The 15,562-nt window shown below is 30.3% G+C and overlaps 1 protein-coding gene across 1 annotated transcript; it reads left to right on the top strand.

The window, feature by feature from the left end:
* Positions 1 to 314: 314 nt before the first annotated feature.
* Positions 315 to 13,526, top strand: LOC110114682 (probable homogentisate phytyltransferase 1, chloroplastic). The gene is made up of 10 exons (XM_020847635.2): positions 315 to 319; positions 1,045 to 1,216; positions 1,894 to 1,977; positions 4,196 to 4,270; positions 4,431 to 4,514; positions 11,187 to 11,282; positions 12,910 to 12,981; positions 13,082 to 13,177; positions 13,285 to 13,389; positions 13,485 to 13,526. The coding sequence occupies exons 1-10, from the start codon at positions 315 to 317 to the stop codon at positions 13,524 to 13,526; spliced, it is 831 nt and encodes a 276-aa protein (XP_020703294.2).
* Positions 13,527 to 15,562: the final 2,036 nt, after the last annotated feature.

Below are 15,562 nucleotides of genomic sequence, written 5' to 3'. Positions count from 1 at the left end.
GCCATGGCCAAGAGTTGTTGCCTTGTGCAACTTTTTTCTTCCCCTTCTCCTTGCAGGCTCTTCTCTTCTGGTTCAATAATTGGAGGTACCATTTTCATAAAAGTGTTTTCTCTTTTTTTTTTTTTTTTTAATTTGCCATTTTCATGATCCATTATACACAATTAATTAATAAATTTTTTGAGCCATTTATGCACTTTAATTAATAGCTAGCAAGCTTGCTCATATATATAAATTTAATTTGAAAATTTTGTCGAAATATTCATTTATGATATATGTTGGTTCGTTAGTATTGATTTCAAAATTTTGAATTATCTATGACGTACATTAGTGTTGTATATGATATTTTGAATTGTACGTTCTAACTCAACATAAATCTAAGGATTTACCAAAAAATTATTCTTTTTGAAGATCTAAGAAATTAAAGGCGTAGGTCTAATTTGTTAATATTCATTATTAATTATTTTCATTGGCATATAAATGAAATGAGAAATGATTGGAATAGCTTAATTGGTAGAGCAGAAGATTGAAAATCCTCATGTCACAAGTTAGAATTTTACTTTTGTAATGATTGAAATTGGTCATAGTGCATAGAGGCTTAGTGGAACCCTAATCTTAAATTTGACTTTTGATAATTTCTTAAAATTTAAAACTTGTGCTTAAGATTTCTGGCACTTAACTAAAAATGAAGGCTTAGATTTCGTTTGAGACAATTTTGTTTACATCTTTCTACAATACTTTTTAGTTTTTTTTTTTTTTTTGAAAGCATAAAAAAAAAATGATAAAAAATTGTGCCCAACTAAGCCTTAATTTTTAATTTATTTTCTTGATTATATATAAATTTTCTATTGAAAAGTGTCAATAAGTTTCTTAGAAGTTGAAACTCTAATTAAAACTTTTGCATCTGCGACTAAATTAATAAGTGCAAAAAATGAAAAGATTATTACGTGCGGAGATCAAATCCAAGAACCATTTGGTTTTGTGAGTTTGAACAGTAAAAACGCAGTTACTGTTCATAACTGCATTTTTAATGTGCCTGCTTGGCAGGCTGCAGGCCGTAGCGCACCTGCATCGCACTCAGTCCCATTTGTCATTTCACTCACACTACCCTCTTCACGCTCGCATCCCCTTCGCGCTCGGTGGCCGTGTCCACGCTTTGCCACCGAGCCCACACCAGCTTGCCTCTGCAGTTCCGCGGTATTCCAGGTTTATGGGTCGTGTTGAATTGCCCCAAAATCGAATCGGGCCAAGTTTGGGTTAAGGATGTTGACATAAACTATAAATAGGTCGTGTTCATGTCGGGTCAAACAGTGACGGATCAATTCAGATTGAACTCGAACCTATCCAAAAAAACATACCCTATTTGTGATTATTTTATATTCAATGTGATTGATATATTTGATTAGTTCTAAAAAGACTAAAAGAGTTGAACAATCCTTTTGATTTATATAATATAATTAGTGCAATCACATGCTTTTAATTAATGAAATTTATAGGTGTTTGTCATTCAAAGAAGAAACAACTCATCGTTGCTGCTAAAGTCTCCAACAAAAGAAATATAGATTGTCGCTCATATTACGACTATGCGGGCGCCATTGGTGGACATTTTAATAAATTAAAATCTCGAAAGTGTTGTCATGCAAATTCTCAATCATCTCAAGCTGAAGATAATGATTTAATGATTGTATGGAAGGCACTAATTTGTTGGTTAAAGATTTTCTATGCGTTTACGCGCCCCTATGCATGTATCGGCACAGTTAAGTTCTTTTACTTAAAGATTTCCTTTTTTTTCGTTCATATATTCCATAGAATTCATTTTTATTTTATTTGATACTTTTATTCACCCCCATAAGATAAAGGCTTGATTTTGTTATTGTTGTTGGCACTTTTATTCAGATTTTGGGAGTTATCTCGAGTTCTTTAATGGCTATTGAAAGCTTCTCAGATATTTCTCTACCCTTTTTCATTGGATTATTAAAGGTAACTTTTTTGAATTAAGTTTATGATCATATAAATTTGGATTTCAATTAATTTATAGTAAATTGAATGTCTCAACGAGACAAAGCTAACGACACCATTAACGATTTGATTTCAATCCAAATGAATCTAAATCAAACACTTAAAGCATCATTAAAGCACTCAAGTACTAGATAAATGATTTATGATCAGTGGGATCAATGTGGAAAATTCATTAAATTGTTATGGATTACTGTAAAATTTACCAAAATGTCTCTCAAAAAGCTATAAATAAGACATCATTGTTTACATCAATGCTTCAAAGTTCACATAGATAATTGAGTATTTTATTTTCTAGAGTTCAGTGCTAATGATCACAATTAGTTACCACAGCCACCACTGCCTAACTTACATCATCCATCTATTTTTGCCCAGTTACTACTATCTAAAACTAATATTAGGCTTCAACTATCAGTTTGTGAAGACCTGACTTCTATAATCCCTATAATGAGAACCAGACAATTATTTTTAATTATGTAATCCTCTCTTCAATTTTGAGTAGTTTGAATTCTTGTATCTCCAATTATATAATTGATAGGTCTCCATAAAATTAATATGATTAGCACGAATCTTGAGATCATATTTAAATTGAAAACTTCTAAAAGTAATTTTAGGATCATTCAAACTCTAATTTCTGCAAACTTATAGCCGAACTAAGCATATCGACGAGATGAACCCTTCAACACTATAAGTGATCCGACAACACTACAAGTGATCCGACCGGATTTCAAATGAGCTAAAATCAAACACTTGATACATGCTTAAAAGATTTACTAAATTAGGAGATTCACTAAATTAGGAGAAAATGTATTTTAATCACTTTTATAAAAGATAAAATTTGAGAAATCAAAATTATTAAAAACAAAACTAAGATTCTAATTACATACCAAGATCAAAATACTTTTCATAACTAAAGCAAAGGTTAGAAAAGACCCAAAGTGGCTTTTTCTCTCTTCCCTCTCTCCTCTCCCTCTCTTTTCTTCCTCCCCTCTTCCTTACCCGGCGAAAAATGGAGGAGAAACAGCTTAGTCCTAAAGAATATGAAATAAAAATTGTTGTAAGATGCTTAGCATCGTAACGCTCCAGACCGACATCATAGCATTGCATGTCTATTTTAGAGTTACTATAGAACATAGAGCATAGTTCAGCGTCGTAATGCTTCAGTTAAAAATTTAGATTTCTCAAATAAATCCAGTTTAAAAAGTTTGGGTAATTACATTTGACCCTTATGAACACATTAAATAGTATAAGACAATCATGCACATTTAGTATGTTTATGATACAATCCTCTGCAAGATCTTCTTGACAACTCTTAAGGGGCATACTTACACATAATTCTACTTTCTTTCAAGTAGAATTATTCGTACTTTTATAGATCTAGCTAGGCTTCTTATTGAATAATTTATTTCTCATTAAAAAATTATCAAAGACTCCTCCCATCTTTTTGGGATTTTACAAAAAGAGGGAGATAATCTAAAATAATATTTTTAAATATTCTCTTCTAAAGCATGTCAAATATTGGGAGTAGATCTGAAGTTTCTATAATGTATTTTTCTTGGAGGTCTTCACTTTGGATTATTCTACTTCTCAATAATGCAATAAATAGTCCACTCTTATAATGATCTTATTTATTGAGTAGAAGTACAAATAATTACATGCAAAGTCATCTTTGCTCATCAAAATTAATGCATATATTCCTTAAACAAACATAAGAATTCATAATAATAAAAATTATCTGGACTCAACCAAAAAAGTAGAAACAAACAAGAGATCATGGATATCAACCTCACCAAATTCAGTGTAGGTCACCCAATTACAACCTCTTAAATAAATCCATAGATAACATCCAAATGAAAATCTAAATTTTTGAATTCCTTAAATTGGCTAAAAGTTCTAAAGATTTCAAATGGTAGATATCAATCTCAATATTATTATCATTTAAGAGGTATTCAATAAAAAAATATGTCCAATTGAATGAAGAAAGTAAACATCTCACTCAATAAGGTTATTTAGATGATTATTTATAAAAATAACATACTAGAGGAAATTAGAAGAATTATGTTGAAAAAATTATTAGAATTATTGATATGCATGGATGCCATCCGTTTACACTAAAATATTATATTATTGAACGAACACTAAAAAAGTTAAACAACTCATCTCATTACATCTAATTTTGCAGGTGGCAGCTATATTTGTTTGCATTTTCTGTTATGCTACTGGAATAAATCAAATATTCGATATTGAAATCGACAAGGTATTTTCCACACGTGTTGTACATTATTATATGCCTATAAAAGAAGCTATTAATTAATTGTCCTTAAATGAAGGTTTTATTTATTATTGTTGGTAATTTATAATTCATTTTTATATGATTTATCATATTAAATTTTAAAGATTTTATTCTCTTTTTTCAGATAAACAAGCCACACCTTCCACTTGCTTCTGGGGTGATGGACATGACAAAAGCTGTTGCAGTTATTTTGGCTTATGCTATTATGGTATTTTATGCAATTTTATTGCTAACTAGTTTGTTAAATTACCTCTAAAAATATTTTGTTGAGAATTTCAAACAAAGGCACGTACGTAGTTAAAAAAAAAAAAAATCAATGTTTCTCACTTCAAATTCTCAAAGAAGTTGAGAACTACCATACAATGCATTTAGGTTTCGATTGAGACAACTTCTTCATCACTTTCTAAAGCAATTTTTAATACAAAAATTCTAAGTACAAATTTTTTTTTTTTCAAAAAAGTTTCTTTATAAAAAAGTTGTCTATATATATATATATATATGGAGGTCCCAAACTAAGCCTTAAGTCATTTTAAGATGCAAAATTTACGGAGGTCACCTTGGTCTTGAGTTTTAGTCTTGCAAATGTGATGTGTGTGTGTATGTCTATGTTAATTGGCCAAAATGAGCTACTTCTCTTTGGCCACACACACACACACAAAAAATGCTATATTTTTTTGGAAATATGAACAACCATATATTAATTATGTATTTATTTGTGTATTTAGGAGCGAAGTATGAAAGATGTGTAGATTGAATAAAAATATTGTGTGACAAGAGAATTGAATTTGGCACTATACATATGTTTGATATTTTCCCTTCTTGGATAGTATATTTAGAAATTAGAACTTTATTCTTCACCAATTGAGCATACGATATAGCTTAGACTGTCTTATTAGTAGAACTTTTGTGGATTTTTATTGGTGTTGAAGAATTTTTTGATAAATAAGGGTAGGAAGAGCTCTTATGGGTGGAGTGGATTTGGATCAAGGCAGTGATTTGGGCAAAGTCTAGCATCATGGTAGGAACAATGATCAAGAGAAGCTAGGACTAGCTAGGAGGAAAAAAAATCTAAGAAAATTTATAATTTATTTTGAGTGCTTTTAAAAATAAATCAAATTATTTCTAAAAATAAAATATAAAAGTAAATTTAATTTTTTTTTTAATTTCAATAATCAAACTATTAGCTAAAAAATAAAATGAAAAAGAAAAAATAACCATGTCACTAACATAGTGAAGTGTTTATTGATGATAGTTTTCTTCTTGAACAAGGAATAAAGTGACTCCCGACTTTGAGGTATAAGAAAAGAGGTTTATCTAATAAAGGACCACTAAGGATGAGTGATGATATGAGATATATGAACGAGTGACATAAATTTACTTTGCCCAAAATGCCTACCAACTCATTTCTAAATGTCCTTCATAAAGAATGCAACAGTGACATAAATTTTATTAGGATATTGAAATAGACATGGTCTAATATAATCATCACAATAAAAAATCCTTAGAGCAGACTCCAAATAAACACTTATTAGGGTTCACCTTCATGTTGCATCTTAATATGTGTAAATGGTTTTACCAAGTTCACCAAATGTTTGATTAGTGACTTATTTTTTACAAATAAGTTGTCAACATAGAAATTCATTTTCATCATTTTGAATTATAAAAATATGTTATTCATTAAGCACTAGTTGGTGGTACCAACATTCCTCAACCGGAACATAATTACTATCTAGTAGAATGTGCCCTCAATAGTACTAAAATTATTCTTCTTTTTTATCTTTATTGTATGTCTTCATATGTTAGTAATTAAAGAAAGTATGCATAAAGCTAAGATAAGTGTGAATGGACAACAAATGAATGTGTATTCAAAGTATGCATGAAGGCAAGAAAAGAGCTCCACTTTTTATGCTTGACCTACCTAATTATTGATCATATGTGATGTTGAAAGAAGTTGAACTAAAGATCAATACCTATGAGAAAATATTAAGATAAGCTCTAAGTAGATTTATTATATTGGTAAGATAAATACCTCCAATGTGGCATTAATGATAAAGGGGAGCTCAGGTACTTTTGTATAAGCGAGTACTTCAACGACTTGGCTACCAAATCATCAATACTTGTTGTTTTTTCCATGGGAAGGTGACTAGGAGTTCAGGGTGTATAGATTCTATGTAGATTATAACTTTAGGAGGTCACCAACTCCACCTAAATATAAGCCGAATTATTAATCTTAAGGAACATAAGGTAGAGGTGGTATGTTTATGTGGTCAATAAAAAAAATGTTGGGGTCATCTAAATATGATATTATCGATGGACAATACTTGGAGAACCATGAATTTTTCCTTCTGATTAATGGAGTATTTGTCATCCCTTGTGAGGGTAATCTCCTATAAAGTTCACCTTTCCATGATGAATCTAGCAAGATCACCATCATGCAACCCAGAGTTTTGGCATCCAAGCCAGTCTCATCCTGTTAGTAAGGTGTTGGAAAATTACACTCGTTGAGCTAAAAGCATCTACCGTAATACAAAGTACCTTGAAATTATTTCGAACCACTTGAATTGTTATGACATGGTTGTAATTTTCAAAGAGAAAGGCATAACTACATAAACTAAAGAACTAAAATAGAAGAAATATTAGCAATATTTACCTCATAGAATTTGTATCCTATAAACTTTGTCTATATGAAGCTCTAATGATAATATATTATGTAATGGGGTTTATTTGCTTTATTATTTGTACTTTACCCAATCTCCTCTACTTTAGTCTATAGGCTTGATATTAACCAGGAGACATAATTAAGTGGTTTGGTTTTAAAGATGTATGCCCATTATAATGAGTGAAAAATATCACTATGGAGAGAGAGAATATAACACAACAAGCTCTTATTCTTACTCTTTCTCTCTACGTAAAGTTTAGTACATCAATAAGTGTTTAAAAGCTTGTTAATCAAAAATCATTTTTATAAACAAGGGAAGGGATACAAATAGTTGCATTCATCAATTAAATAAACACTGAGATGGATGAGTTGATTGATGATTAAAAAGTCTAGCTTTTTAGTGATAAGATTGGTCTATGTGGAGAACTTGAGACCAATTGTGAGACCAATTGATAGTTCTTGATTGATGATGAGTAGCATGATCTATAGATGATGCAAAACCAAGTTATTATGATATATTTTGAGCTTTGGACATGACTATTGAGATTGTAATGAAGTTAGCTTACAACAAGAAAGGAAATTCTAATGAATTCATGATTAGAATGACTTGATGCTTCATGAAATCATATGGATATGATAGAATGATCAACTATTAGTTTTGAGTGGCATGAGCATTACATGAGGGATAAAGCTTCATTGAGGAAAATGGTATGATTTGGTAGAAGATCATAATTCACATGGTTTGTTTCTATCAAGCCGCTAGTCATCTCGTGAGTGGAATTAGAGAACCAGGATAACTCAATATGATTAAGCTTATAATGATTAAATTTGCATATCAATCGAGAATCTCTTCTAAGATTGACTATTGGCCATTTGTCACATGCATAACTTTGATATGGTTGTGCAAAAATTAGGTGTTACATTAACTAGTATTCTTATTTATATTCCTTATTAAACATAAAACTTTTTATTAAAACCATATCCCTAATGAGTTCCCTCACATTGACTCATTTCAAGGCTATGGAATCTTAATTTAAATCATTGACCTTTCCTTATCATAGGTGAAGGACCCTACGATTTCTTATATTATGATTGAAAGGATTTAAATTTAATATTTCTTAAAATTTGGGGTTATCTAGACTATATGCAAAAGGATATTCCCTTGATATAATTTTATGTTTTACATGTATTATAGATTGAGTGGTATATAATGTTTATAATTTAATTTCAAGTTTGTAGGCTAAATAGATTTTATTGATCTTTTAAAAAAAATGTTATTTATAATTTAGGTGGAAAGATATTCCATCTTTCATAAATTTTATTATTCTTGGAAGTTAAGATGAAAGTTATATAATTCTTGAGCCTTAATTTCCTAAATTATATGTTAAAAACATTTAATATTGAAATTTTGAGAAGTTTTTTATGTTTGGATCATACATGGAAAGAGAGTTCATTTGCTTAACCTCTTTATTTAGACAGAGAGACCTTTTTGGTACTTTCATCTTAGGGAATGTTTAACCTCTCTTATTTAGGTAGGCAAAATTTTTCGCCATCTCATTCTTATGCATAGAGACCCTTTTGACCATCTCTTGGTTTTGTAGGGATGCCCTTTGAACCTCTCTTACTTAGGCATCTAGGCTCTTTAATTCTCCCTTGCTCATTCATTTGACCTTTTTTTTACTTAGACAGATAGACCATTTGATCCTATTTTTCTTATGTAGAGAAACACATTGATCGTCTCTTCCACAAATGATTGGATTATTTAATCTCCCTTCTAATGAATGATAATCTTATAATCCTATTAATTATCTCATTTGTCATTGTATACATTTGAGGTTTTTATGGGTGGACCACAATTTGGTCAAATTGATCAATGCCAATATGTATGATATATTTTTATAAAATCCACCATGTGTTGTGTTTCTTCATATTTACACCTTTAAACGTAGGTTTGGTTTCACATACCTAAGATATACCTTATTTCCATCAGCCAATTTAATATATAATCTAATTTATCTTAATTAAGACTAATTTTGATTGTTTCACCCTATTAATTTGAGAGTTGATCGCTTTAGGCTTAGTATAACCTTAATAAGTTTTGATTTAGATAGACTTATAAAATTCTTACATCAATGAGTTTTGCATCATTTTACATCATAAAAATTAACGTTGAAATTAAAAAAAAAATGAATTTCTTTCTAATACCTTCCATTAAGTATGAAAAATTCATGATATTTAGAAAAAAAACATCTTAGAGACTTTTTTTATTATGAATATTTCTTCCTAAGGACTGTAATTATTCATTGTTTTGAATTTTAAAAATTATCTTTTAAGTAAGCCTATATTAACCTAAAGTTTTATGTTGATTATTAATTGATTATTTCAGGGTTTTGCCATCGTGAATAATGTTGGATCAAGGCCTTTACTTTGGGGTAGTTTTTTATTTTTTCTAATCTCCACTGCATATTCAGTGAATGTAAGTTCCCTTCACATTTTAATAATTAATTTTACAATTATGTTGTTTTATTTATCAAGTGACATCCATATTTTAAATAAGAATTGCTTTTAGCTTGCAGTGCTTTATAAAGTTGCTAATGTCATTAAGGCTTCATTTGGAACGACTTTATTTTTGCTTCTTAAAGCAACTTTCTAGTATAAAAATTTTAATTTTTGTACTAGAAATCTGCTTTATGAAGGAATAAGAAAACCGTCCCAAACGAAGCCTAAGTTTTGATGTAGTTGACATAAAAATTTTTCTTATTATACAACAATCTAATATTATGTATAAGAACAACATGTTGGCATAAGACCTAGCTAGTGATATATTTAGCAAAACTATGCATCAATAAATTCATTGTGCTTGACAACTTGAAATTTGAGGATCGCAAGTATATGACTCACTAAATAAAATATTCCATCAAACATGTTTTTTATGTTTGTAAACTAAATACACAAGTTAGTATTCGTGTGCAAGTATATTCATGAGAGTAGAAAGAGTTTATCATCTTATAAGTTGACATCAACAGATAAGAGATTTTTTTTTTTTTCTTCGAAAAGTTTTAAGAAGAACAAATTATAGAACCCAACCTTATTAAAACTGTTGTGTTATAGAAAATTCATGGATTTCTTTCTCAAAATCTCAAATTTACTTTAGGTGCTAGATTTGAGCTCATTTTCACTCAAGTCATATCACTTTTAAAGTATGTTTGAAGCTATTCCAACTTTTTATAAAATATTGTTATGAAGTTGTGTAGAAAGTAATTTATTTGGAAACTGTTGGACTTGGATTATATATTGTTTCTTGAAAAGGATGATAGAAAATTTTTTGCAATTCCAACACATTGATAGATATGGTTGTAAAAAGTAGCATTGTACCATAAAAATTTGTAGAAAGTAATTAAAAATTATCATAAAAGCATGCATGAACCAAATGAAAGTGTGGCTATGTTTTGAAAAGCGAAATGTTAGAAAGCAGCCCTAGTCAAGTCTTAAATTCATTGGGTTTGTCTTATTAAGAAGTTCAATTTGACTGTAAGTCTTCTAAAACTGGAGCTTAGATAATTCAATTTTTTTTCTAACAACATTCAATACAAATAGCGCATCAAAGTTCATGTTGATCAAGTAAAATTTTTTGAGGCATAACAAAAATATTTCAACTAATATTATTAGAGGGCTATAATGGTAGTTAGTCTACGTAATTAGAGAAGGTAATAGATATGAAAAACATAAGAATCTATGCTTAACATTTCAACCAAGTAAATATTGAACTTTATCTCAAGATTTAAAGCTCATATTGCTTCTGAATTGATAGACTAATATATATATATATATATATATTTATTCATATACTACGCTCACTACAAAATAAATTCAATAATTTTTAGATATATTCTCGTCATCAAATTTTCTTTCTGATGTTCATGTAAAAAATATTCATATATATATTTTAAAAATCATTATTTCTCAGTTTATTATATTTTTTTTAAATCTTATATTTTCATTCGTTTTTATTCTAGGGCCTCAATCCAAATTTCGAAGCATCTTGATGCTATTTCACAAATATTATTGAATTTAACAACTATAATTAAAAATTATTTAATTTTCTTTTATGAAACTTAAATAATAAAAAATGAATATTTTTAGAACTTATTTTAATAGTTTCAACATACTATTTTTATATAAACTATTTAATTAACGTTTAAGTCTTTATTGATCATGCAGACCTTTGTTCTTGGAAGGCAAATGAACTTTTCAAGGCCACTAATTTTGGGAACCATTGTCGTGAGCATATTCTGCATTGTGGTAGCATTATTCAAGGTACTTCTGCAAAGTAATACTGATATGATGCTTTAAAATCTAACCTTCAATATAAACTTATGATTTGTTTGGGACAACTTTCTTATTGTTTCTTAGAACGGTTTTTTAGTACAAAAATTTTCTCGAACACTCTTTCATAGGTAGCATAATATGTCATTTTACAAAAATTGTTATCATTACTATCTAAGGATGCAATAGATTATATTAATTTGTCCTCTTGGCCAAAAAGGAAAAGAATTCAAGCCTTTAAGATGACCAACTCTCTATTAATCAATAGAGACTTCCACAAAACTATACAAGAGAGACTACAAAAAGTCTTTAATGGTGTTGGTGGTTGAAAATTAGAGTTAGAAGTTAAACTTTTCACTATTAATCCATCCTTACTTGTAAAGTATCCAACAAAGATTAGCAACAAGAAGAGAGAGGGCAAAGAAAAAAGCTTTTAATGGATAGATAGATCGGCATTATAGGGTAGTCAAACATTTAAAATAAATGAGTAACACAATAATAAGACAAAGTTTAACTAGTATGCCATTAATGAACTATGATATTGCAAAACCATTGTTAATGTTTGCTACTAATAACATAGAAATGCCATATAGAAAAATATTCAAACATGATTAATTAGTAAACCAATAATTAAAAAATTCAGACTCTAAATGAGAGGTTGTTAAGTGTGAAGTCTAATTTCATTAATCATATTGGATACAATTTTCTCTTGATTTTTTCAAACTCAGTTACAGCCACAAAGTCCTTATTTGAGGCTATCACAAAGTTGTAAATGAATGCTACTACTAAGTCGTAAATGAAGACAACCATAAAGTCCTAAATGAAAGTTATCACAAAGTTATAAATGAAGGCTATCATGAAGTCCTAAATGAATGCTACCATAAAAGTTTATAGTTACAATGTTTCAATTAATATTGATCATTAATGTTAGAAGATTAACTCTTTATTATATAAAACCATATAATTCTTACATGTAGAGCAACTCATAATAAGAAGCAAAAAAAAAAAAAGATAGGAAAAGAGAGTAGAAGGTTGTCCTCTGATAAAGAAAAGTTTTTTTTTTCCTAAGTGCTTGCAAGGGGAGTTCTTCAACTTCCTCAAAATTGAAAAAGTGGTGCTATTTTTTATTTCTAGCAAGAGAAAAATCATTCATTATATCATACAGTAGTTCTCATTTCAACTCCTACAATAAAGGAGGTGATAGTAGCTGTAGTAACAACATAATTTCATTCTTGATATATAGCCTTCATATTCATGACAGATAACTACATTATCCTACAGTTAGGCAAAAGAGTATGTTTGAACATATTCCTAATTATATCATGTTAAGTATTTAATCATTTGTGCACTCTCTTTAAAGTTTAGTGGATTATTTGATATTTGTTTGGCCATAGATTTAAGCTTATTTAAGCCTCAAACAAGCAAATTTTGGAATGTTTTTTGTGTTGTTGATCTCTTTTTCAATTGTTTCATAGTACATTGTATAGTACATTGCAAATTCTATATTCTTAATTTCATTAAGAATAATGTAATTAATATTCATTAAAAAGCTTGCATGAACTTGGCACTTGCAAGAATTTTTTTGCATATTTGAGCTATAATTATGATTCATCAACAGGATGTACCAGATATTGAAGGAGATAAAAAATTTGGCATTCGTTCATTAGCTTCTAATCTAGGTCCAAAAAAGGTCAGCTACTTATTAGTCAAATCACATATGGCATATTTCATCAATAAGCACAGTTCTTAACTTCGATATATTATTGATTCCCTCATTTGGATTCTAACAGGTGTTTTGGATTTGTGTTTGTCTCTTAGAGATGGCTTATATTTTTACAATAGTGTTTGGAGCCACTTCTTCTCGCCCATGGAGCAAGCTCATAACTGTATGTTAAATTAATACACTAAGGGAAATTTAATATATGAAAATAAGTTTTCTAGCTTATAATTGTTATATTTAAGTACAATGAAAATCTTCTCGACTTTGTTGCAGATATTGAGCCATTCAGGTCTTGCTTTAATGCTTTGGAAGCAAAGTGAGTCTATTGATTTGAAGGACAAATTTTCTCTGCAATCCTTCTACATGCTTATTTGGAAGGTCATCATATTTTTTTTATAGAATAGATAATTGTTTTTTTTTTAGGTTTAACAAATTACAATTTTTATATAATTTTTTTATTTTTAATTTTGCAGTTGTTTTACGCTGAATTCATGCTTCTTCCACTTGTGAGATGAAACGAAGTTTGCTGACTACTTGGGACAAATTATGGTTTCATTTGGGACGGCTTTCTTATTGCTTTCTAAAGCAACTTTTTGGTATAAAAATATTTTGAACTAGAAGTTTTTGTTCTAAAAAGTTACTATAGAAAATAGTAAGAAAGCTGTCCCAAACGAAGCCTATATATATTCAAATTAGATATATATGCTTTCAAACAATTTTATTTTGTAGTGTAATAACCAAATTCAAAGAAGTGCTAATTTCTCTCTTACATGCATGCTCTCTCTCTCTCTTTAAATGACAATAAATCTAGAGAAATGAAACAACAATTTATATATGCTCTCTCCTTAATGTTATACTTAAATATGCCATAAAGAGGGGGGCGGTGAACATTTAGGCCAATCAAGACAAACTCAGATATACATCACATACGTAAGACTTGAACCAAAACCTCTTGATTAGAAGCCAAAGCTCTCAACCACTAGACCAAGATGAGAGCTGCGTTGTTTCCGTGTAATTAAGATCTTCACTTTGTTCCATGTATACTTTAATAAATCTTATCTATTAATAAATCTTATCTATTAGGATGACTTTTATAGCCCTAGAATATGCGTAAAAGTTAGTTCATTTTTTAATTTGGATATCATAAGCACGTAGCACAAATCTTTGTGTAAATCCAAGAACTATCAATCATTTATAGAAGCGGAGGTGGTGTTAATCACACATTTACTTTATATTTTTTTTCCCAGCTAGAACAATATATTTAGAAATAAGAACTTTATTCTTCTTCATTTAAGCAAATAATATAGCTTGGATTGGGTCTTATTAGTAGAACTTTAGTAGATGCATGTGGATCGGTGTTGAAGAAGCATGTATAAATAAGAGCAAGAATGGCTCGTAAGGTGAATTTGGAAGCATGTGAAGTAAGTTTGGATCAGGGAGGTGAATTGAGCTAGGTTCGGCATTGTGGCGAGTAGGGGTGTTAATTTCGGGTCACGTGTCAGGTTCGGGTCGAACCCGAAACTGATCCGGGTTCAATCGGGTCGACCCTAACCCGACCCGGGTAGGCAAACGGGTCGAAAACACGGACCCGGACCCGACTCGACACGGGATGCGAGCTCATGGTAGCGCTAAGGTGAGTCGCAACAGCGGGGCGCGACGCTGCCATGGGCGGGGACGCATAAGCGAAGCTGCGAGCAAACGTGGAGCAGCGTGCGTGGGCCGCGGGCAGCACGGGCATGGACTCGCGAGCGGGCAGCCGCGGGCAGGCGCGGGTAGCCGGGGCAGCCTCGGGCAGCTCATATTCTATAGCGTGGTATTTCGGGTTACACCGCCAAACAGTCAGGTCAACCTAAACCCGATCCAACGTTTTTGCAACCAGGTCGAGGATTCCAAGCTAGAGTAGTGACACCAGGTATTTTTCGGAAGCCGAAGGTTTTCGTGTCGTGTCTTAAATATGAACACCCTATGGCGAGAAACGATGGATCGTAGGGGGGGGGGCAGGCACTCCAACCGAAAAAACTCATTTTACTCCAATGCAGTAATTCTATTTCCAACCGAATTTCATTAATTCTTACATAAAAAGAATAATTCATAGTATACTTGCTTCCACTACTATCATTTTCTAATTTTTAAAAAAAAAATAGGCGGTGAAAACAGTGCGACAGTGTGCATCCTACAGATCAAATAGCGCAAAAATGTTCGCGTGGGCATCAAAGAAATGCCATTAGAGTTTGTAGATGATTTTCACTGCAATAAACTACATTAAAAGTTTCTATATTGCAGATCTTAGGTGGTGAAAATGTTCGAGTCAAATACTTATTTTTATATACTATTAAGTCATGTGCAATATTGTTTGAAAGGAAGGGCGGGTAGGATAGGAGCTACAGGTTTGTTAAATTTTTAAGCTATTTAAATTTTCAAAAACTACTTTCACATTTTTAATATTATAATAAGAATTCGTATTAAGTTTTAAATATTTTTTATGTTTGAAAATAAATTAAATTTATTTATGAATTTCTAAAATTAAAATTAATTTTTATATAAAATTTTT

This window comes from Dendrobium catenatum, unplaced genomic scaffold (genome assembly GCF_001605985.2).
Source record: "Dendrobium catenatum unplaced genomic scaffold, ASM160598v2 fragScaff_scaffold_256, whole genome shotgun sequence".
NCBI classification, from domain to species: Eukaryota; Viridiplantae; Streptophyta; class Magnoliopsida; order Asparagales; family Orchidaceae; genus Dendrobium; species Dendrobium catenatum.
This window is presented reverse-complemented; position numbering and strand designations above follow the sequence as displayed.

What these genes read in the sequence shown, in the direction of transcription:
- LOC110114682 (XM_020847635.2), top strand. An exon ending in ATTCCAGGTTTATGGGTCGT is followed by an intron (nt 1,217 to 1,893) that starts GTTGAATTGCCC and finishes ACTTTTATTCAG; the next exon opens with ATTTTGGGAGTTATCTCGAG. An exon ending in TTTTCATTGGATTATTAAAG is followed by an intron (nt 1,978 to 4,195) that starts GTAACTTTTTTG and finishes CTAATTTTGCAG; the next exon opens with GTGGCAGCTATATTTGTTTG.